Source organism: Rhinolophus sinicus, chromosome 2 (assembly GCF_057876585.1).
Source record: "Rhinolophus sinicus isolate RSI-liver-muscle chromosome 2, RSI-T2T, whole genome shotgun sequence".
NCBI lineage: Eukaryota > Metazoa > Chordata > Mammalia > Chiroptera > Rhinolophidae > Rhinolophus > Rhinolophus sinicus.
The window spans coordinates 29631822-29656437 of record NC_142502.1 but is presented as its reverse complement, the minus strand read 5'-3'; the positions used below and the strand labels follow the sequence as shown (position 1 = coordinate 29656437).

The 24616-nt window shown below is 39.5% G+C and overlaps 1 protein-coding gene across 21 annotated transcripts in view; it reads right to left on the bottom strand.

The window, feature by feature from the left end:
* Positions 1-1994: 1994 nt before the first annotated feature.
* Positions 1995-24616, bottom strand: part of EPB41L2 (erythrocyte membrane protein band 4.1 like 2) — a 209511-nt gene continuing 186889 nt past the window's right edge. For all 21 annotated transcript variants that reach the window (XM_074333571.2, XM_074333587.2, XM_074333572.2 and 18 more), the window contains 4 exons: positions 24125-24223; positions 22352-22432; positions 18344-18454; positions 1995-3236 (listed from right to left, as the gene is read on the bottom strand). In XM_074333571.2, coding sequence (XP_074189672.2) covers positions 18350-18454; positions 22352-22432; positions 24125-24223 — 285 coding nt within the window. In that variant the 3' untranslated portion in view covers positions 1995-3236; positions 18344-18349. The remainder of the gene's footprint in view (positions 3237-18343; positions 18455-22351; positions 22433-24124; positions 24224-24616) is intronic.

The following is a 24616-nucleotide window of genomic DNA, read 5'->3' as shown; positions in this document are numbered from 1 at the left end:
GTGCAAGCCCATGCTGACTTCTGTAAAAATTGTCAGGATTCTGTTTCCTACTGGCTATTGTCTTGGCAGTGACATTCGTGTGTCCTAATCCTAAGGTGTTAACACTGCCGTGGAAAAGGAGCAGAGCACCACGCAACGAAGAACAATGTGTCCTCTCACACTGCATGGAGACAGGACTTTTCTTTTTTTTTTTTTCAAATTATGGGTCTTGTGGCGGTTTTCACTTTTTATTACGGAATATTTTACCAGAAGGATATAATGCACCCCCATTGACATCACCGAGCTTCAGCAACTATTAGCTCATGGCCAACTGGTTTCATCTAAACCAAGACGCCCTCCTCCCTACTCCCGTATTATTTTGAATTTTCAATTATATGATCCTTTCAGACATCATATAATTTTATCCATAAATAAGGAAAATACTTTAGGAAGTGCATGCTGGGCAGTAGTTATGGCTGCAGTTCGCTTCACTGTCAGAGTCCTGGTGACAATTATTCAATGACCTGTGGTCTATGCAATGAGTAACGCTATGGTATATTACAAAGAAAAACAAGCTATTCACGATATTGAAATACCAAAAATCTACAAACTCTACACATTAAAAAAAAAAAAAAAAACCACAGAAAAAAACTTTATATTTTTTATCCTGCTGTGGCCTGTGGGAAAATGCATTGCTGTTTCCTGTGTTCCACACTGGATTGCTCCATGGCAAATGGAGAATAATAGTCATAAAAACCCTATGCAACCAAAACGAATTATCGCGTATCACTCCAAAATTAGATTGCTTTTGACTTAAGACAAACATTAGCACCTGGACGTCTCACCTCAGTAAACCTTGTTGACTTACTTTCTTAGTCTATCATTTGGGTTTTGAAAGTTCAGTTTACACAATGAGATTGTAACATCCTGAGAAATATTTTGTAAGAAATACAAAATATCAAAAAAGGTAGGCTTGCTGCTGTAGTTACAGGTGGCATTATCTACACTGTTCCCCTACAGATGTTCTAGATGGCTCTGGGACCCCAAGCCCTATCCTTGCTACCATAGCTGAACCAAACTGAGCCCTACCGAGCGCTGTATTTCCTATTCCGCTGGGACCACTGTGGCCACACCCACTTCCTATCACTGCAATGATCTTTACATGTATGGAGGGATGTGGATCTGGCAAGTTCAACCTCTGCTTTATAAATATGAATATTGTATGTACAGGCTTTCTGACGAAGAATACATTTACAGAACCACAGTTGGTTCCACAGTATTTCTAAGGCTTGGCTTACGAGACAGGCTTCTCCAGAGAGAAGGAGTTGTTTTTGTAATCATTCTAGAGAAAGTGAGAAAGACCTTTCACAAGGTGAGAGAGAATTCAGTGGAAACAGATCCCAAAGAAGACAGCCATGCAAATTATATTTAACATTCTCACTTTAAATGACGAGGGAACGCAATTCTACATAGCATTTTAAATGGAATATACCCTGTTAGTCACTTGCTGTGCAATGCTTCTAATGTTTAAAAGAAAATTCCTCACTTATCTGGTGGGTCGGGGCAGAAACTTCACAATGAACCATCCCAATTAGGCCTGGACGAGCCCTTGGCAGAGCCTGTTCTGCCTGATGCTTTAAGGCCCAGTGGACAGTAAAGCAGAACATGAACCAGAAGAGCAGGATTGAGATAGTACAACTAAAGTATTTACTGAATCAAAACAAAAAATACACAAAGAAAACAAGCAAAAATATCAATTGGAGAATCCATAAAAGCTGGCGTGGATTATGGAACAAAGCAGAGGAATCTGGCATTCTAATTCTAAACATTAGATTTAAGAACTTGCAACAATCCCTTGGCCACTGGAAATTGGTGATGTTGGCAGCAGCATCAAATTTTAAAAGATCTGAGTAACAGATTTTAAAAATGCTCCATTCCACAAAATAACAGGACTTGTGACTGAAAATATCACTGGAGGTTATTTTTTAAAGCTTTATAAAACGAGAAATGCCAAGTTTAGAGAATAAACAAACTTTATTTTATAACAGTATTACAGAAAGCAAAATATCATTTAATACAACTTGAAGCTGCTATAAATCTAATATGGCTTCGTAACTATACATAGGGTCAAAAGCAAAGGAAAAGATGTTCAATGCAGTTAATAGGTCCCTGTCAGGTCTCTGGCGTCAGCTTCAAATAGCGTAGCTTTCTTATAACCACCAAAAAACCCACCACAGCCCCTAGTCCTCTCCCCAGCATCCTCAAACCCGGGTGAATCATCAAACTGAAAGAGTTAGACCTGCTCAGTAACAAAAGGTCAGTTTTACAGGTAGACGAGGAGGTTTAATACAAAGCAAGTGTTCTACACAAGTCTTCAAATAATGGAAAAGGACTGAAATCTGGACATGTTAAGAAAGAAAGCACTAAGGTTTTAAGCTGCCTGAATAGTTTTCAGTAGAAGGGAAGAACTCGTTTTCTCTGTCTCCCCTCCTGTTTCCGGAATGCTGCCGGAGAGCATGTGTCTGAGAAGCGTTGGCACTGTGGTCTCCAAACACAGTGCATGGTCAGCGGACTTCGTCATAATTCTCCAGTCGGCAGAGTCTCTGACTTTCTACTAAAAGTACAAAGTCACAGGACTGGAAAGTCAAAAGGCTTCCATAGAAAAAAAATATCCCCAATGAATTTCTCAAACATTAGAACATTGTCAAGATGTAAGAAAGGCTTTTTAATCTGTATTAATATTTTCTCACACAGGATGTTGACTGCAATGTGAAAAGTCTGTCAATATTTACTGTACTTCCATGGGAATTCACTGGGAAGAATCTGGAAGAAGGAAAGCCACTATCTAAATTAGTCACAGAGTTTCCTTTCCGCACAACAGCACCTTACCAGCCAGGGCTGGCTTTGTTCACTATCGTTTGATCAAAATGAGTTGTAAAAAGCAGGTAGTTGTACACAAAGTAACCAGGAAACAAAACCAAAACTCCCTAACTTAAAAAAAAAAAAAAAGAAAAGAAAAAAGAAATAATCAAGAATATTTAGAAGTGGTTATAAAATAGTATATTAAAATGCGAGGGAACAGTACAGACCAGAGCTGTTAAGGGAAGGTTTGGTGTTGGCATTTTAATTCTTCAGGCTTCTGGTCATTGTTACCAGTCGTAGTATAAGTTCGCTGGAGTAGTGGTGTGGCATTAAGACTTGGAATGGTCAAAATTCTTCAGGTTCACAAAGTTGAATGTTGTTTAAAAAATGAAATTCTATGGGGAAAAAAAGAGACAAGGGTTAACTATTCCAAAGACAAAGGCTTGAAAAAAAAATTGTAAGTAATATTCATCAAATTCCAAATTAAGTAATCAACGGTTACTGTCTGCCTAGTTCTTCAGAAAATAATATGCTTATCTGAAGACACCCATGAGAATCTGTTCTACCCAAGGTCCTTAAAATATCTGAAAAAGAGAAACCAGTATATTTTTTAAAGCTAGGTTCAAGGAAGACAGAAAGACAAAGTCAATTCTAACTTCATGGAAATGAAGGGAATGGGAGTTTCAGGTCGGGAGAGCAGAATGAGGAGAGAGACTTGGAAGTGAGAAAGTGGGTGATGTGATATTAAGATGGGTATGACATAGGCAGGAACGAATGGGAGAAACAGGATAGTGAAGAAATGGACCTTACTGAAGCTAAGTAATGGTATGGTGAGTAACGAAAGGTAAGGTAAAAAACATTAGGTCTACTCATTAACACCAGACTAAAAACTATAAACTTGATCTAATAAAGAATGAATTCAGAAAGCGCATTAGATAAGAAGACCATCTGTCAATCTACTGCAATGATTCAAAGCAGAGAGTGAGGCAGGGATGAGAGGTCACAGAGCTGAGGGGTGGCCAGTTCAAGCAGGGCATGACAAGTCCAGCAGAGGTTGTTTGATTCTCCTTTGGTTTTGAGGAAGGGTTGCCATGGCCGGATTTATGATTTGACAACATCCCTGCGGCTTCAGTGTGATGAACAGCCTAAAGGCGGGTGGAGTGGAGGTGGGAACACCAGTCAGGAGGCCACTGTGGCAGTCCCGGCTGTATGAGGAAGATGACAAAGGTCAGGAATAAGAGGACTTTGACAGACCCGACTGAAGGAGAATCAGAGTGTGGTGACTAGGAAGGAAGTACCAGAGCAGACCATCAGGTTTGGAGGCTGGAACCTCAAATACAGAGGGAGAATGACAGGCTTAGAGCCCAGGTGAGGTCTAAGGATGAGGGACGTGGATTTGTTAGCACAAAGGGACAAGTGAACCCAAAAGACAGAATTAGTCTCGTATGAATATAAGGAAAAATGAAAGACACGAGTCTTAGAAGCCCACCACCTAGGGTAAGTAGGCAGGAAAGAGGACTAACACAGGAGTGAACAGGGAGGCAGACAAGAAATAAGGATGGCATATTGTCTCTGCAAGAGAAAAGGGTTTTAAGAAGAAAACTGTTTCATTTTATATTTCAGCTTGGTTGGAAGTTTTGGTAAATAATGGTAGGCGATTACAGAAGAGAGTAGAGGGTGGTAATTAATGTCTGAGAGACACTAGTCCCAAAGTCAAGTAGAATATACACTCTTTTGGTTAGATAAAATTAAGTCTTGTTTTAATGAAAAAAACTCCCTACCATTTAGATGTATCACAGATATTATTATAGTCTCTTAATTATTAAGGACATATTGATCAAATTGATTCCTTCCCACCCTATTGTCTGCTTTAGGATATTTCATTACTCATCAGTACTTATGCTTGATTCTAGGCAGGGAAATAATCAATGGAGAAACCACAACTTTGTCTTTTTTTAGGTTAGTAATTATGAAATGTGGAGGATGGTGAGGGGGAATGGATAAAACGACCAATCAAACTGGATCGGGAAGTTATCTGTGACCTTCAGTCACGCTATCTGTTCTTTTTCTTTGAGAGCTAGTAGCTGTTTTCTTTGCTCAGGAACGTGCATCGTTTGTCGAACACGGCTGCCACTCTGCCTAACTTGTGCTCTAGAAAACGAGCCCCTGATGTTACCAGTACCTGGGAACCTACAGACAGAACGAGGTTTGGGATTCTCTTCTCCACTTCCTCTGGGCTCCATGTTACTCTATTTAACTGAATCTGTTTTCACCATAAATTTCAATGTCAGTTTGTAAAGAAAAGCTAAAATTAAACTTGTTTCAAACTTATTAGTAGACAAGAACCAGAAATCTAGGAGTACGTAGGAACTGAACGAAAGAGATCTTGATTTCAAAGAGCTTCAATATTTATTGAGATATATGTAGAGGAAAAGACATAGGGACCCATGTAAAGTCAAATATCATTTACTTTCATTTATTCGCAATCAAACCACTAGAAAGTAAAATAAATTTTTTTTTCTGGTAACAAGTATTACAAATGATAATCTGAATATGTGCTTTAAGGATTCCAATTAGCTTTCAGAATCAAAGAAAATTACACTTATTGTAATTTTAATGTTAAACACATTTCCCCCCCATTCTTTAAAAAGGCAGTAAATCAAGTATAACTCCGAGTTAATTAGATATTCAATGTTTCTAACACCCCAGTTCCTTATTGTTCCACATGAATAGGGAGTAATTTATTATATGAAGTTGTTTTATTTACACATTCACCTAGCTTTTCTTGACTGCTTCTTGTACTTAAACATATAGAAATCCCAAGTAGTAAATGTCTAACTGGGAAGATAAAGATGGAATCACCAATGCCATAGGCACACAAGCATCAGACATTCTAATTTCTGTCCTTTTGGCATGTATCTGTGAGGAAAAAAACACTTAATATTTGACCATTTTTAACAGACTAAATTTTGGGTCTAAATGCTTTCATCCCATATCCCAATCAAAGTGAAAACGAGGTACTGGTTCGTCACATTAAGAGTTGTACAGTGTCAGGAACTCCTTTTTAAAGCTTGAATTCTACCTCATGTTCACAGAAGTCTTGACATCTTTATACAAATTGACAGGCATTGATTACTGGGATTACCTCAACCTTCTTTCATTTTTGACAACATCATAATCATTCACACTTGGCATTTGAATAAGAGTGTTAGCTATTAAATATACGGACTATACTTCATGTGTTAGAATTTTGGTCACGCAAGCAAAACCCCAAACCACTGTTTCTATGCTTCAGTTTTCCCACCTTAGACTATACAATGTCAGTGAACATTTCTAGCTACTATAGTCACATTCCATAGCCTATGTCCCCCTCTTTTGGCCAAAGTGAGAACAGGTTTCTCACATCTGTGATCAGATGGCTGTTTCATCTAAGCAGAGGTCTAATTCTACGTCCAAACTCTTCAGGGATGCATGACGTCGGTTACCTATGTTGACTGAAGTCCTCACAGAGGGTTCAGCGTGTTCCTAAATTTATCTTTCTCGGTATGTCATGGTGAGCAGTGGGAAATCAGTCAAGTTCAAGCACAGAAGTTCTATACCTCATCTGAAAAGCATAACCTCAGAGTTTCCGGAGACAAAAGGCTCACAGAGTGAGTGGTTCTCATTCCTGAGCATGCTCTACTCCAGATACTGATTCAGTAAGTTACAAATGTGCACCTTTTATAAAGCATTTGATACAAACCACTGGAAACACTGCCTTTTAGTGGTACAGACTCCCAGAGGAGAGGGTCTCAGTAAACATGCAAGACTGTGGTTTTTATCCAGAAAAATTAAAACAATGCAAGGAAACACAACATTTCTTTAGATTAATGAAGATTTCATTACCAAAGGCAGTAATATAAGCAGAGATCACAAAAATACGAATGAAATATTTATGTAAGACACACCACAACTATTTCTTAAATAAAAATGAGGTCCATCCACTCAAGTGCAAAGTTCAGTTTTAAATATGAATTTCAGTTATTTCTAACGCTAACTTTCATTTCATTCTTCCTTGGTTCTTAATTTGCATATTTGATTTTAATTGTTAAACAGAATTTCCATGGTGAGAACATAATAATCCTAGAACCAAAAATGCAAGTATGATAAATTTCTAACTGGTTAACCCAGGAAATAGTCAATTCTCACAATATTTGTGTTATCACTATAATTAAGACCCACCAGTTCTCAGTGTGGTGGTCTGTAGACCTTGGAAGTCACTGAGTCTCTTTCCAGGGGTCAAGTCGAAGTGATGTCATAATCATGCTAAGGCATTGTTTACCCTTTTCAGGGTGTTGACATTTTCACTACGGGTGCGGCAACAATGGGGAACAAACCTTTGGCAACTTAGCACAGGTCAAGGAGGCGGCACCGATTATATCTTTACCACGCTCTCGCAGAAGAAATAAAAAGAAAGACAGCCAGTTTCACTTACTAAGGATGATCTTGATGAACCAAAAAATTACCAATTTTCTTACATCTTAGTCCTTGTATACATTTCTTAATATTCTGTGTGATGAAATGGGAAAGTCTGCGTAAGACAGGAGTGCTGCCTACAGAAGTACCATGGACGTCTGATTTATATGGATGTTTAAATAGTGAGTTGAAGCCAGTTATTTTCATAGAACACCTTTTTTACTTGAGAGAATTAGTGACAAACTATTCTATTGAATTTGGTGCCTGGCAGGCATTTTCTTGAAAATGAAGTGAGCCTGTCACTTCAGGGAAAACAATTGACAGTACTTGTTGCCAATGATAAAATTCAAACTTTGAGCTGAAAATTAGCATTTTGGAAAATTGTATTTTGGCCTCTAGGAGCTTGATAGCTTCCCAATATTTAAAGACTCTTCTGACGATACTAGTGGCAACCATTGATCTTTTTACTGTCAGTCACTTTGCCTTTCCCAGAATATTATATAATTGGAACCACACAATATAATAGCCTTTTCAGACAGGCTTCTTTCACTAAGTGATCATTTTTAACTGGATAAATATTTTAAAAACTGTTGATTTATAATATGATAAATGTCAATAGATACAATTTTGATTTATAATATGCTAAATTTCACTGTTTGACTTATAATATGGCCAATTTCATTAGATGCAATTCACATAAACAAAAGCTCTCTGGGCTTGTCAATTTTTAAGAATGTAAAGTGGTCTGAGACCATTAAGCTTGAGCACGTTTATATTAAATCTGCTACTGCTAACCTATTGCTATTCCCTTCTTTCACATTTACTTTGTGTGTCTGCTGAATATAGAGGGGAAAATTAAATCTCATGTTTTTTCTTTTTCAGTTAAATGAGACTCAGTACCTAGTCTACAAATAATTCGGCAAAATGGTTTCACTTCTCCTGGTTTGCCTCAACATATTCATGCTATTTTGGTGCCTCTCTTTGCACGAGGCTTTCATGTGGGCCCTTTGAGACCCGCGGCTCAGATTTAGGTCTTTCGGGATAGGCTGGAATCCCTGATCTCCATCTCCTCTGAACGCCAACCTACTGTGTTTGATAACATACACACTAACACAATTTCATTCCAAGGACAAAAATTCAGTTCACAGTTTGCTACAATCACAAGTCAATTAAGTCTTTTTGCTTTCAGGAGAGTCAATTTTGAGACGTTTTCCCTATATTTCCATTTTTTCAAAGGTATGTCTGCACAGCTGTAGTCGCCTCCCCTCCTGAAGGGGTTTTAGGAAGAACAATTCCCTTCCCTTCCACCCTGTGATGGTCAAAGCTTTCTTTTTGTTTTTAAGCCAGTTTAAACTCCCTTACCTTTGAGGAAAGGGTAAGCTGTCAGTGATCTCTTCAGGCCAATTAAATGGGTTTCCTTGAAAGCTAACAGTCATATTTCTATTAGAATCTTTATTCTTGACACATTTAAGTCACTCTACTTAAATAATTAAATGACTACCATGCCGTAATTTCAGAATATCCTGTCAAATAAAAACACCATCAAATTTTACCTCACTTTAAAACATGATGTTTATAAAGTATGGTTTGACTTGTTCACTTAGTTTTATATCAATAGCCGTAATCTGAAATACACTTTGTACAAAATAAATTATTTCTAAAATGAGTCATATTTCAAGTACATTGGTGGGAGTTTACTTGAAAGATTCCATCATGAATTCTTCTGCAAAGCAATATGTGACATGGATTCAAACTGACAGAGGGTTGGTTCTGGCTCTGCCACTCACCAACTGTGACTTGGGTGAGGGACTTAAGCTCTCAGGGTCTCAGTGTCCTCATCTACATGACAGACGACTGTAAGAACTAATTCAGGTGACACATGGCAAAGTTCTCAAAGTTGGCACAGAGGAGGCATTCAGCAAACATTAATTTTTTTTATAGATTTTCATACATGATATTTCAAGCCTAGTTTTGCTGCCAAATTCAATTCAATTCTACTCTTAAAGGTAGAGCTATCCAGTTCAGTTTCTCCATTAATAGCCGCCTGAATCAGTATCATGGTTTCCTTACAGAGCACCTCATCTAAGCTAGCCCCCTTTCAATCAATCCTACACACTACTGATGAATGAATCCTAGGAAGGACCATGCTGAAAGTGCTCTTCCCACACTCAGATACCCTGTGCAGATGACCTACAGAGCAAAGTCTAAGCTAAAGTACAAACGGAGAATGGAATACCTTCGGCAATTTGCCTTTGACAAATCTTTCCAGTTCTGCTGGGCACTCACCACATAGCTATAATGTAGGAATTGCTCTTCCTGATATCCATCCCATTGTTTTTCTATATGCTCTTTCCTTTCTGCCCATATATTCAAATCTCCCTAGAGCCCTGCACAGAAGAGCTGTCCTGCCACCTAAAAAGGGAGGTCTTCTCTGAATCAGAAAGTCTCTCCTGTCCACTTTCATAGCCCTTTATCTAGGCCTCTCTTGAAAAATACTATTTTTACCCTAATGCCATTTGCATACATGTTCCTACGCCGTTGTCTTTCTTTTAACATCTATAATAGCCCCTTGACCATGTAGGTTCACAATATACATTAATGAATCCATGAGTGAAAGTAATAGGGACTAATCTGCAAGGCAAGTCTCAAGAACAGGGGTTAGGGGAGGGGAAGAAACAGAACTGCATTATGTCTCAAGGAAGAAAGCACCACCACCTGTCTTCACATTACTTTCCTCTGCCGATGTAAGGGGGGATTTGGGGTTCATTTTTCCATTCGCTTTTGTTGAATAACTATATCTATGAGATCCCAGGACGCTTACTTCTTTAAAAAACTGGTTTCCCCAAATCTCTGAGGCTTTGACAAAGATTTTTAACAGTAGTTAGTATTTCACCCTAAAGCTAGAGTAAGGTCTTCTGGTTCACTCTGTTAGGTTCAAATCTTGTGGGAACTTGCTATGAAAGCATTTTACAAAATCTTAAAGCTTTGTTTAAATAACAAGGACACTATGGTTAAGGTTACACTCATTATACTTTATTTTAGCTAAGCTTTTGTCAATCTTAGATTCATAAGTAGAGATGAGAAAATACCGCTCTACTGCATCAAATAAAAGTTCCACTTGAAAAATAGTAACAAAACCCTTATCATCTTTTAGAAAACTGTCTTTGAAGTATGTAAGAACAAAACTTGCTAAGTTTTCATTTAATATTTTCCTCATAGAAATGTTAGTAGGAATCAAAAGAATTCCTCTCCAGACCCAACACTCTGACTTATTACATTTTTTTCTTACGTCTTCAAAATTCAGTATGTTATTTTACACTTAAAGCACACCTCCACTTGGAATAGCCACATTTCAAATGCCCAATAGCCACCTATGGGTACTGGCTACCTCACTGGACATAAGAGGTCCAAATTCCCACTAATGCTCACTGAACTATTTTCATGCATGAGAGTTAAATAAACATAGGTCCAATATGTCCTTGGAATGTAATCCTTATGAGACCAGAGTATCATAAACACACACACACACACACACACACAAATTAATTAGTTGCAATAGCAAAATTTCTGCCTACTTTCACCCATGAATTTCCATGTCAAAAAAAAATACTATCTGGAATGTCTAACATCAGACAAGTTCTTGAGATAAATGAAATTATACTTAGCTATGCATATGGATGGCATTTTATGATTCTTGAGTATAAGTGACCTATGGAAACTAGGATTCTATTCCCTCATAAAAAAGGGTAGAAAGAGAGAAGAATACACTCTATACACAGTTTAAAATTAAATACTCTTAATTTCCATACTCTTAAATATGCCCTAGAGTAGAGCATAATAAAGTCATAACCACCACTTCCACCCATCTCAGAGGCCAGGTGGGTAACAGATGAGTAAGGAGACTAGATACCAAGGACCTCAACATGAAGAGATGCTGGTGACTTGGAGAGCTCCTCCCTGTCTAAGGGACATTCAGCCACTGCAGCCATGAAAGAGCATGCTCAGTGTTGTCAGAGCTTCTGATGTTTCTAAAATGGCTGGCATCTTCCCAATTTAAGCATTAATAATTAATTCAAATTCTAAAAAATGCTGCTTGGGCCAAAAAAGAAAACTCTGAATATGGCCTGCATGTCTTCAATTTGTAAAATTTGCCTTGCCCTGCTGCCCCTTTTTGGTACCATTTTTAATCCTCGATGATAATGAAAAACTGGAGGATATAAGCAGCATTTGTGAAGGATTAACAACTTTAACAAACCTGTAAGAGATAAAATATAATAAACACCTGAATAGAAAAATGGACAAAGGACACAAACTGGCAATTCAAAGAAAAGCAAATTGTGTGTGTGTGTGTGTGTGTGTGTGTGTGTGTATTTCAACTTTACTAGCAATGGAAAAAACAACAATTAAAAATTGCCCTTTCCTCACAATTTATAAAGAAAGGGGGGATTGGCAAATATTTTTTAAATGTCTCATAATCTTTAGTGTGGGGACACAGGGATGCTCATAAACTGCTAGCAGGAGTCTAACTTTGTAGAAACTTGAAGGTGGACAGTTTGGCAATAGGTCAAAAACCGTTGGTAGCATACCAACTCTGATCTTTAAAAATATCTGCTCTAGAGAAACAATGAAATTAACACACAAAAATGTATACAACAAGTATAATCTTTGCAGGTGTGTGTATAATTGTGAAAACTGAAGAACAATTTAAATACCCATTCATAGAGGTTAAATAAACCATCACACATCTATTTAACGGCTATTGAAAAATGATGAGGTAATGACAAGGAACGTTACCTACAATGCACTGTGAGGTGGAGAAAAAAGCAGCATATATAACAGAGTCAATAGTCCCAACCTATATAAATTGAGGTGTGAGTGCAAGTGTGAATGTGTACACACACACACATAACACACACACACACACACACACACACACACACTGTGAAAAGGCATTATCTATCTCTAGATAATAGGAAGTATCTATTCCTATTAGATTAGCAGAGGAATTATGGGTCAGTTACATTTTGTACTGTCTTTCGCTTTTAAAAATTATAACCTCCTCTCTTTTCTTATTACCAGGAAAACAAAATAAAGATAAGTTCATTTGCACAAACAAAAGTCAATAATGATTTTGTCCAAGAAAACCCCTGGGGAATGAATGACTACCAGAAACTAAGATATGTACCACAGCAGCGGCATCCAGCGCCTCTTCTGTTTGGTAGTTTAAATATAATATATTGTAACTGACTCATTGATAGCACTTCCAGATTTATAAATATTAAAAGTGAACATTCCATAGCATTCCAGAGTGAAAAATGGCTATGCCTGAAACTCACTAAATCCAAAATGGCTTTTCATTTCTATGTATAACACGTCTAGGTTTGATTAATCTATATCGAAAACTAAACTGTACTAAAATGCTAATTTTAGGAATGAGACTACTACAACTAGACAAATAGAATAAAATAAAAATGGAACGCATTTCATATGCCTGAAAACCGCCTGGCTCCTGAAGTAAAAACAGTCATCTGGAGTTAAACAGGCTTGTGCTTCTCGTTCAACAGCAGGGAGATGCTCAGGGCCCACGTGTAAATGAGTAGCTCCTAATGAGCTAGAGCTCAGGTCAGCCAACAGGGTTCTTCTCTCCTGTCAAGGCAGTGACGTAGCATTGTGAGTTCATTTTGAAGCGATGAACTTCACCCTGAGTTGAAATGTTGGTTTGAACACAGAATTATCTATTTTAGAAATTGGTGTTCATGAATGCACAACACAGAAAGCAAAACCACTAACTTAGTTATGTACTTAGTACGGATTGTGGATTGGGATTCAGGGTACATCTAACAGGTTCCAAGGAATGATCAATTTGCCAGGTCGTGAGTAATCATACACTAGCTCTGGGGACTCTGTGGAACCTAATGCAATACTCTCCATCTTCTCAGGCGGAGTGGACAGAAAAGCGAAAGTCCCTATTATTGTTTTCAGCTTCGTGAAAGCACTCGCCATGTAAAATCCCCATTTCCTCAACCCATTTCAGGGCTCCATCCCTACTAGTAGCCGACTGAAGAAGCTCTGCCAAAGTCTCCAGGTTCCTTCTGTACCAACAGTTTCCAAGGACATACAAGGTCTGACAATTAAGTTTGCGAACTTGTTGCAATGATGATACTAAACTTTTTTGATATGAGAGGGATCATTCATTATGAATTTGTACCAACTGGACAGTTAACCAATTTTACTGTTTAAAGGTGTTGAAAAGACTACGTGAAAAGGTTAGATGACCTGAACTTCTCACCAGCAATTCATGGCTCTTGCGTCACGACAATGCACCAGCTCACAGGGCACTGTCTGTGAGGGACTTTTTAGCCAGTAATCAAATCACTGTATTGGAACACTCTCCATACTCACCTGCTCTGACCCCCAATGACTTCTTTCTTTACCTGAAGATAAAGGAAATACTGAAAGGAAGATATTTTGATGACATTCAGGACATTAAGGGTAATACAATGACAGCTCTGATGGCCATTCCAGAAAAAGAGTTCCAAAATTGCTTTGAAGGGTGGACTAGGCACTGGCATCGGTGCATAGCTTTCTGAAGGGAGTACTTTGAAGGTGACCATAGTGATATTCAGCAGAGGTATGTAGCACTTTCTAGGATGAGTTCGCGAACTTAACTGTCCGACCTCATAGTCGCTTGATTTCTCTGCCATATTAATACTTGGTTACTCTCTCCTTGAAGTTATCCTCTCTCAGTTTTTATGACACTCTTTTGTCCGTTTTTTCCTTCCTCTTGGTTCCTCCTCCTCTGTGTCCTCTGCTCCCCAGGTCTGAACTCTCTGGCCTGTCCCTGGATAACTCACTCAAACAGAAGATTTCACATCAATAGATGACATTTTCGAATGACCTTCAAATCTCCGTCTCCTGATCTGAAGAGTATTGTGCTATCTCTCAGAGCTCCTGGCTGCCTCCTGGACCTCTCCGTAGACATTTCTCAAAGTCAACATCTCAGGGATAAAAATCTTCCTTTTTATTTGACTCTTAAGAACAAAAAAGGATTCATGGTTGACCTTACATGTTATGAAAAGTTCCTACAACCTGCCTTGGAAACAAACCCTTCTGTAAATTCTATTATCATTCCCAGTTTACAGATGACAGAACTGAGGCACAGAGAAGTGAAACAGCCTGTCCAGGCCACACAACTACAAAATAGATTTGAACCCTGAAAATGTGCTATGCTACACTTCCTCTTAACATTCCGACTACCTGGTAAATTTCCAATTACCCATGTTGTGTGTTTATACGATGGGCCTTATTGATTCATTTCCAAGCTTCTTCTGTAATACCTAAGACAGTTGGTCTCTCCTACATAGTACCACAGGAAAAAAAAAAAAAAACATTTCTGCTTTAAGATAGCTAAGAGCAAAGGACTGGTGACATTGCACATGCCATGTGAAAAACGAAACCTGTATTCCACGATTGAAATTACAGGTACACCATCGACTCATTTGCCCAAGCTACAAACCTGGGCACTCGTTATCTGGGAGTCTCCTCTGTGCCTCCGCCCTTCCAATTCACTAATTTCCACAGTCTCATGCAAACAGTCACCCAGTCACAAAACTCTTCCTACTTACCATCTCTCAAATACATGAGAAGTACGGATAGCTTTTCAGGATCAAGTTTAGCCTCTTCAGCTTGGATTATAAGACTCTTTATGACTAGGCCTCTGCCTCTCTGCTCCCCTCATTTCCCATCACTCTCCTGTAAGTATTCTGCAATCCAGCTGTTCCTAGGGTGTCAAGTTCACAGCACCATATCCTGCCTGGAATCCCTCCTTCTTCCATGCCTTTCTTCACTGAGCTAACTCCTACTCACCTTGAAGCTCAAGTGAGACGCTCCATCCTGATTTAGAGATCTTTTTGTTCCCACTAAACCCAATTCAGAACACAGCACAGAACTTGGAGCTGTTTTTCAGCACTGACTTACTGTCTGTGAGTGCAGACCTTGTTTGATTTGAAATCTCCAGAGTAAAACAGTAGATGGTACCTCACGGGCCCGCTATGTATATTTGTATAATAAGCAAATAAAGGAATAAAATGAGTGAATGGAGGAGAGTCCACTCCTGTGTCATTTCATCTTTTGGCTGCTCGCTGCTTTCAGATGAAAAGGAGGCGTCGTTCACTTTTTTTAGCCCACATCAATGATTTACTCAAGGAGTTAGAGAGGCTCGTTTGAAGTCTGCGTTCAGAGAGCTCATGGTGCCAACTAAAGCAGAGTCACAAGCTCCCCCTTCTGGGACTCATTCTTTCAGAAGCCAACAAGCCTGGAGTCTTCTCCCCGCTCCTCAGGACAGTTCAGGAACTCCATCCCAGTGGTAACGTGTCAGGAACATTTTGTGTCCATGTGAGGGCTCATACATATGCATTTAGAACAAATTGGCAGGAGGAGGAAATAGTCCATAAGCGGACACAGAAAGAAGTACAAAGATTTAGTGAAGTACTCCTGTAAAGTCTGTGTTTTCTTTTTCATGGTGTCTGCACTCAGCTCCCCTCTGCCGCACAGCCGGCCGACACCCAGCTGAGATGGCAGACTCCGGAGACTCAGTCCACTGCAGGCTGTCTTTGGCCATCTTCCTGTCTGCTCTACACCCCCACTGCCTACTTTCAATGCTGGATCAAAGGCTCAGAGCTACCCCAACAGGAGAGGTCAGGTCAGGTCGGAAGGAGAGCTCTTCATGAACAGGGAGCTGGGAGAGATACAGCACAAATATTTGTTCTTTTCTGATGTTCAGATACACTCCTGCTCTTTGCCCTGGCCCACCTGCTGCCTCTGTGGGATCCTGCCAGGGCAGCAAGAGGGCAGCTGCAGCAGTAGAAACACACTCCTCCCAGCCCTGAGTGTCACCGGCAAAGGAAAAGGTTCAAGAACAAGCTGCAGCTAGTGGGTGGTAGAGATGCTAAAATGACTTTGAGATACTGAGATTCACTCCTACTCTTCCTTTAGATTTCAACTCAAACTTTGTTTCTTGAGTAATAGGTTAAATTTATAATAGTTTGACTCCCTCGTTTTGTTTTCTCATATGACGTTATTTCCTTCAGAGCATTTATCAGATATGCAATTATATTTTATTTACTTGTTAATATTTATACCTCCCCTCCTGCACAGCCTCCCCAAAGAAGGAGACCGAGTTTGTTTTGTCTGCCAACTAGATAATTTGAATCCTGAATGTCTAGCCCTATCCTAGCATATCTTGGCACTCAAATAGTTTTTGAATGGATAAATGAATTTTTCCAAACTTATCTAGTTTGCTCACCTTCTATGTGAATTTATACTTTAACTTCCTTAAACATGTTTAACAAGGCTGCTTATAAAACATGACCTATAAGACAGGCAAACTTGAAAGGCTCTGTGTGTGCGTGTATGTGTGTGTACACTGTGAAAATGAATATAAGGTGCCAGGAATAATTCATATAACTAATTCATTTTAAAACTTATTAAAATGTCACAAATGAAAGTAGGGTGTTGGTAATGTTTACAGTGGTCATTATTGATTCATAGAATTCAGGAGAAATACCCACTATTTTTACATTTTTATAACACTCAATTTTCTTATTGTTTAATGTATCCTTATGTAAGTCCTATGTGTTAAAAAAGGTAGATTTAACCATTTCCACAGACATGCCCAAAATCACATAGTTTGAGATCTGGCAAGATGAAAACATAGTACTTGACCGTCTGACTCCCAGCTCAGATATTCTCAGCCTTCCAGATATAACATTCAGGGAAATACATCTCAAAAATAAAAAGATAAACATTCAGCATATAACAGAACTTTTATTCAGGTAACTAGATACTGTGCTTGTGCTAAAATTTTAAATGATTTCTGCTTGTAGGCCTTTCTACACCCTGTGGTGAAAACAGTATCTGAGATATAAAGAGCTGCTAGGTACAAGACCAATACAGACAAGTCAGTTGTAGCTCCCCATACCAGCAACATCTAGAAAAGATTTATAAGGCCTCTTTCTGGGTAAAAGAATAAAACAAACCATACAACTTAATTGAAAGAAATTAAAGAAGATCTATATAAATGGAGAAATACTTCCTGTTTGTGGAAAAGAAGACTTAATATATAGTTCTCTGATTATTTAAGATAAATTATTTAAGATAAATATACATCTCTATTTAAGATAAATTCTTAAAAGTGGTTAAATGGCAGGCATGTTTAATGAGTTGTTTTTTTTGTCAAATTGTCCTCCAGGAAATATTACTAATTTACACAGCAGCATATAAGTATAGTTTTCCTCCCACAACTTCCCCGACACCAGCTAAAAACATAAACTTGCCAGATTTGTAAGTGAAAATATGTACACTGAATTTTTAATTGATATTAATTTAAATATTTTTGTTTATTGTTCACTTAAGTTTCTACATGGTTTGCTTAACCCTCTGCCCATTTTTCTACTTAAGTGTTTTAGTTTTTTGATGACATGTAAAAGTTCTTAATATAGTCAGGACATTAATCCTTTCTTTGCCTGGAATATTAAACTTTGCAATTTATCCTTTACTTTTGTTTTTGTTGGTTCGATTAAAGTTTTCAGTTTTTATCTAGTCAAAACAATCTTTTCCTTTTATGGTTCATTCTCTGATATACAAGTATTAATGTCTATATTTAAAAGACTTAACTCATCTCTCCCTCTGTGTCTCCTATAATAAAAATCCCTCATCTAAACGAAAGCGACAGCACCTTCCTCAAAGGTCACTGTGAACATTAATTAAGATAACTGTACCAGTGTGCTTTTAAGTCATAAAACAACTTATAACTGTCAATTATTAGCAGCCCTCAATCCATGGCACTTATTAACACTACATGCCCGCTGGTCGACAGTTTATAATTATATGCAGGTAACCCGAGCCAATGCACTTGGGGATAATACAGTCTGAAAACCAAACGGACTGCAGGAGACAGACACTGTGATGCAGAAGCGCATTCCCATCCCTCAGCTCAGGAGCACAAAACAGTCACAAGAAAGACTCCACACAACACAGGCTCTCTCACCTGAATTTACTCCTCCCCTTCCTCCAGCTCCGTTTCTTTGTGCACCACCACTCTCGTGACCGACATGTCGGGATGCTGCTCTCTGGCTTCCCTGATGGCCTGGGCCAGCGCCTGCCAGGGTCAGGAGAGAGCACAGTCAGCGGAGAAATAGACTCCTGCTCAGGATGGCAACACACGTGTGTGCTGATCCCTGGGATTCCACCTCAGGCCAAGGTGGTTTCATTACTTCACTTGAGGAAGCAGGAAGATTGGTTAATCTCAGAGAAGGCTTCTCATTTCCCCAAAGTGCCATTTCTCCAGTTCATTTTCAAAAAATGATACATGCAGAAGGAACTAGCTGGCTCTGAATCCCAGCCTTGCACTCCCATGAGACTTGGAAACAACAGATCTTCTCTGACCTTCGAACTCTCACCTGGTAACCTGAGACCAATGCTAAGGGTGCAGGGACCATTTTAAGGTTTGCTGTAAGGGCGAAGGACTGATGTGAAGCACCCAGCATAGTGCCTGCCCTGTACACTCAAGTTATACTTGCTATTAACCGATCGCCTGAGACCCCGACGGGCAGGACCAGGCAGGCCTCGCCCATCAGTGCCCTCTTGGGCTCTCAGTATGGTGGTAAAAAGTGTGCTGAACTAAAGTGTTGCAGGAAAAATATCAACTCCTAGAGCACAGAACAATGAAAATTGCAGCAACAATGACACTCAGGAAAGCTGAAGGCCAGACATGGACTAATCTTTAGGTGGTAAAGTCGAGCTCCCTATTTTACAGTTGAAAACACTGATGCAAAAAGGTCAGTGGGTCTCGGTCAAGGCCATCCTGCCGGTGGGCTGCAGGGCAGCGGCAGAAGCCAGGATGCCTCCCCTGGTTCATGGCCTCTTCTCTGAATCAGCAACAAGGTTTCTCTGCAGCGCATCAGAAAGTATACAAGTGCTGCGGCAACGTGGAAAGATCCTACTTTTCAGAGGGGAAATTATTGAAAGAGGTTTTGGGGAGAAAGTAAAAGAAAACACCACTGAACAGCACTAAAAATCTAGGACAGATCTATGAAACAAAAAAGAAATTCTACTAGGCTAGAGAGTGCCATGATTCGTAAGGAAAATACGCATTTGAAAAAAGCAGTGCAATTTTCCTGCTGCTCTGTCACCTGCCTAAGGGGACAAGTGCATTTTTTGTTTGGAATATAGTTTCTGTCAGCAAAACCTTGAGCCTATTCCACAAAAAAAGAAATTGTTTTTACACTAAAAAACTTTTGCATAGAAGATTGAAAGACACTTGAGGGAGCTTAAAATTCCACGAGAGGACAAACCGGCAACCTACCTGTGTCAGGACAACAGAGAACGCAGACAGGGGACCAGCCACCAATTTGAGCATCAGCACAACTGTTTGTCAGGTGGGAAGAACAGGGAGACGGGAGGGCAAGAGTGGAGTGGGGCAATCTTATCTCAGAAAGTGTTTCTGTGTATTGACTGCGGTGTCAGTGGAGAGGGAGAAGTACAGGAGTGTGGATGTGTGTGTGTGTGTGTGTGTGTGTGTGTGTGTGTGTGTATGCAAGAGGGAGACTGGAATGATTAAAACTGTCTACCCCATGTTCGTTTGTGGAATCCAAATTGGGAAGGACAAGCTCTGATGGGACCCAAATATAGCTTACAGACAACTTATCAGACACTCAAGAGTTTATGTTCACTGTAAAGTCGTACCTACATAAAAGCAGTGTAATTGTTACAGCAAAACTATAAATGATGCTCATGGGAAAGGAACACGTGCGAAACATGCTTTAATTAGCAGAAAAGTAGGGAAAATAAAAAACTGCTAGAATCATCTTCAAACACATTTGAAGTCAGTCTGCTATTAATCCCTTTCATTCTTTAAGAGCAGTACATGAAATTAAATACGGTAAGAAACTAAATACTGTCAAGTATTAACTGATTATGGCAACAAGAAAGACTGTGAGAACGCTTTTTAATCACATCCTATTGCCGAACTGAGAAGGTATTTGATCAGGACTGGGTTTTGCTCAGTAACCTTCCAGCTGACAGCTGAGCTGAGAAGCTATCTGCAGGGTCGTTTCCTTCTCCCTGGTACAGAGCTGAGTGTCAGGACTCGCATAGAGTGAGGAATCTGCAAAGCAAGCTTCTGTAAGGGCATGCCTCTTTAATTTGCCAGCACAGAAGAGATTCCTTTTTTCCTATCTTGTTCAAATGAAGGTTTCCCTTCCACTATTAATGTAGGCAAGGAACTGAAAAAAAAAACTGTCAATGATTTTAAAGTCGCTACATGATCAACATCAATTTTTGGCAGAGAAGTGATTTCACTCCTTTAATTTTAAACAGCTCTTTCACTCATTAAAGGCTTTAAGAAGAAAGGGAACTCATCATGAGATTCTGGTGACAAACACACCAGAAGCCACAATTAAATTTACTCAAAAAAGTTTATACCATCTTATAATTAGACATAAAAAAGTTACATCTCTGTTCTCATTATTTGGATATCTGACCTGGCTTTTAAAATGGGCTGAAACAGGACATCTTACAAATGGGACAGTTAACGCTGCGATGACGTCACGATTGTTTTCTTCATGTAAGAGTTAGGAATAGGTGCTATTGTGGTACTAAAGAAGGCACATAAAATAAAATCTGAGGGGAGAAAGTGGCATTTCAAAGCCAGAAAGGGCCTAGGTTCAGTGGAAACAAAGGCTGGGGGAAGACCCCAGTTTTCATTTTCCACCAAGCCAACGCATGCGGGCTCCTGCCTAGCACGCTCCGCTGTAGGAAGTCCACAGATGCTTGCTGAGTACGAGTCCCAGAGCAAAAGAGCAGGAATAGGTTTGCTCCAACTTAAGGTCAAAGGAACTCAAGGCTGTACCAGTGGACAGAAGCAGAATAGATCGTCTACATGGGATCCTGCGGCCTTGGTTCTCACGTAGGTAATTCACTGTCCAGCGGCAAAGAGGTACACGTCAAAAGTCAGAGTCAGGCAACCCTTTAACATATGAAATATGTAAGGAAAATTATGCTTACAGGGGTTTAAAAAACTTTTTTTTTTTTTTTTTTTTGCAGGCATAGAAGAAATTTATTTCTCTTTGGTCACATATAGTGAGTCTTTCTTAAACGAGAAATTTTGTTTTCTAAACTTCTGTTTCCCGAGTTCAATACTGCGTTCAAAGCTGGATAACTAACATTTGTTCCTACTCCTCAGCTGGAATGGTCAGCTGAATATTTCTTTTTCTCTTCAAGTTGTTATAGAAGGAAAACAGCTTGGTCTCCTTTAAAACGGAATTAAAATCACTCAGAAAATTAAAACAACAACAACAACAACTTACTATCATCACTTGGGACTGCAGTCTAAAATTAAAGCTACTCTCAGTCTCCGGCAGTTCCATTCATCACCTGCTTTTTAAAGTTATGCATTCTGCTCAATATTAGAATGGAAGTACCATTCTTTAAAATTTTTTTTCCTGAATACATGTAAATGTTCATGTTGTAAAAGACCTTAGATTACCTCCCCGATCCCTCAATAATAGTAATAATTCGGGGGGGAAAAACCTAGTGGTAAATAGCCCAACTTTTGTAATGCTATTGAAAAAATACTTGGTAAGTTCCTAAAAGTAGGCATAAGTCAAACTTAGTATCTTTTCTTCTTTTTTGGAAGCCAGTGTCATTAAACTAGCATTCATTTGTTAATAGTTGATGACTTGCCTTTAAACCAGGCCCAGATGAATACCTAATGGCTGCCAGGAATTCTCTTGATGATTTTATAGACCCAAAAGGATGTGTAAAGCCAGTGGGAAATAAAGAGCAATCCATGATCCCTGTGTTGTGCTGATACTTATTAGGAAGGCTGTAGGACAGGTGTGTCTGGGCTGTGAGGTATCTCATACCACACTGAGGAAGTGGGTTCACGCAGGAGGCACTGGGAGAAGGGGTTGGCACAGGGATGTGGCATGACAACAGGTGCAGACCTTGGAAAACAAACATGGTCAATTTCAGAACCAGAACCTCAGGTCCTTACCTGGTCATGATCAATATCTGCATCTCCTGTGATCACAATGCGCTTCTCGATTCTTGTTTCAGATATTCCACCCTTCATAGTCTAAAGGTCATAAAGAAAAAGAAGGGCGGGGAGGACAGACTCACTAAAGCATGTTTTACACACAATCAGAGAACTCAGGCATGGAGCACAGCTAGACCTTCTGACGATCGTAAGGCAATGCACACGGAGTGGGGAAGACCGATGTTCTAGAAACTTCCCTTATTTTCAAGCTCAGTACAGAACCCTGCTGTTAAAGTTGTAGCATCCATAAGTATTCCTCAACTGGAAGCAACCTTAAAACTAATTTATCAAGACTTAGGTGAGATTCAGAGGGAACAGCCCCCTTTTAATCCACATAGTTCCACTGGGATATTCCATTACAAGTTCGGGGGTTTCTTGCCTCCCAATTGGCTGTTTTTGAAAAGAAGAATGGAGAAGAAATAATTGCTTGGTTCATGTAAAGTTACAAGGCCTTCTAACAATACTGGTCTCCTGTTTAGGTTTGGGGAACTGCCTGACATGATCGATTTGACTGCTTGATTCTCATCATCCAAGTCTATTTGGTGATTCTGTTCATTTGGTTTAGTGCAATGATAAAAAGAGGACTTGGATTTGGTTTAAGACTTGCAAGTGTGTGAGAGGGATCTAGTCATTGCTGTGTAACTGCAGCTTCTGCACGTAGTTGGACATGTGAACGTGCAGCATGGCTGGGCAGAGGCTGTGGTCGGCCCTGGGGCAGGAGCTCCTGCGTGAACTGCCACCACAGGTACTGGCGGGGAGCAAAATGATAGAGCCTGGGGCACGGCAGAGGCTGAAGAGATCATATGCCTGTGACATTCTAAAGGGACAATGAGCAAATTCCACACGGTCCTGAGAAAGCACACATCCAACCTCTACAACTCTGATAAACTTACACAAGTGACTGCACTTCACCATACAGGACAAGGCTTATTAATGGACTTAATAACTGGATATGCTTTAAAATGCACACCAATACCATCTTGCATTTATGTGGCATTTCTTAATTTACAGTTTTTTGTTGAAATATGGGGCAAAGAGGGCACAAAGGGTACATTTAAGACCTTCAAGCACTAACCAAATGTGAGAAGTAGAAGCAAAAGGAAAGGCTAGAAAATAAGGCTGGAGTTAGAAATGTGGTGGGTGCAGCATGTATCAGAATCGCCTGGAGGGCCTCTTAAAATACACCCCCGGTTGCAGTAGGTCCCCAGCGGGGCCACAGTATTCACACTGCTAACAAGTCCCCAGATGAGGTTGCTGCTGCTACTCCAGAGACCACACTTGGAGAATCACTGGTCATCTGGTATTAAACATTTAGAGAATGATCTGGAAAAATGCCCCAAGTCAACATACAAGTATCTTAAATCAATGAAAAATTTCCATCACTTGAACAACTTACTGAAAATTTTGAATGACAGTCTACCATACCGTTTGTACTTACCAAATCTGTGCTTCTACTTTTGCTAAATTCTGTTCCTATAGCTAGCTAGCTGTCTTAGGTATACCTATTCACAACATATTTTTACCCCCTTGTACTTTACAAAATGGCAATTTCATTTAAATACATTTGTCAATGGAGCCCAATTGCTTGTATACTTTAAAGATAGGCACTTTTATTCCATTGGTACTGTCTGTGTATCAATCTGAAGTGTGACTAGAAACAAAGAAACAATTCAGAAAAGCCCCTGTTTGCAATGTACCATCCTCTACGTAGGATTCCCTGGATTGCTTTACCTTGGTGATGTGTGTGGTGGTGGTTGTCGACACAGACTCAGCGGTGATGGTTTGTGCGGTCAGTAACGTGCCCGAGTCACCACCAGCCCCGCCATCAATCTTTGGATAGTTGGGGGAAAAATACAAGGCAATGCTTAACTTCCATTATGATGTCAGAGAAGGCCCCTCCCATCAATATGCATCTTTTAAAATCTTTGCATTTGGCAGAAAATGCCATCTGGCTTTGCATGTCATAATGGTAATTTGCTGGCTGTCATTTAAAGAGAGTAAGGGAGAGGCTAAATGCACATGGAGAAGAAAACCCCATACAGAGAAATAGAAAAAAGGAAGAGTGGCGGGAGAGGTGAGGTAGGACTGAAAGCTACCAGGGAGTCATGACATGAGAAAATTTGACGGAAGGTCATTGGTAGAAGCTCGAAAAAGAAACCAGAGAACCAGGTAGAGAAGTTTCCACAGTGATCAGAAGTGCTGATTTTGTTGTTCTTTAAGCAC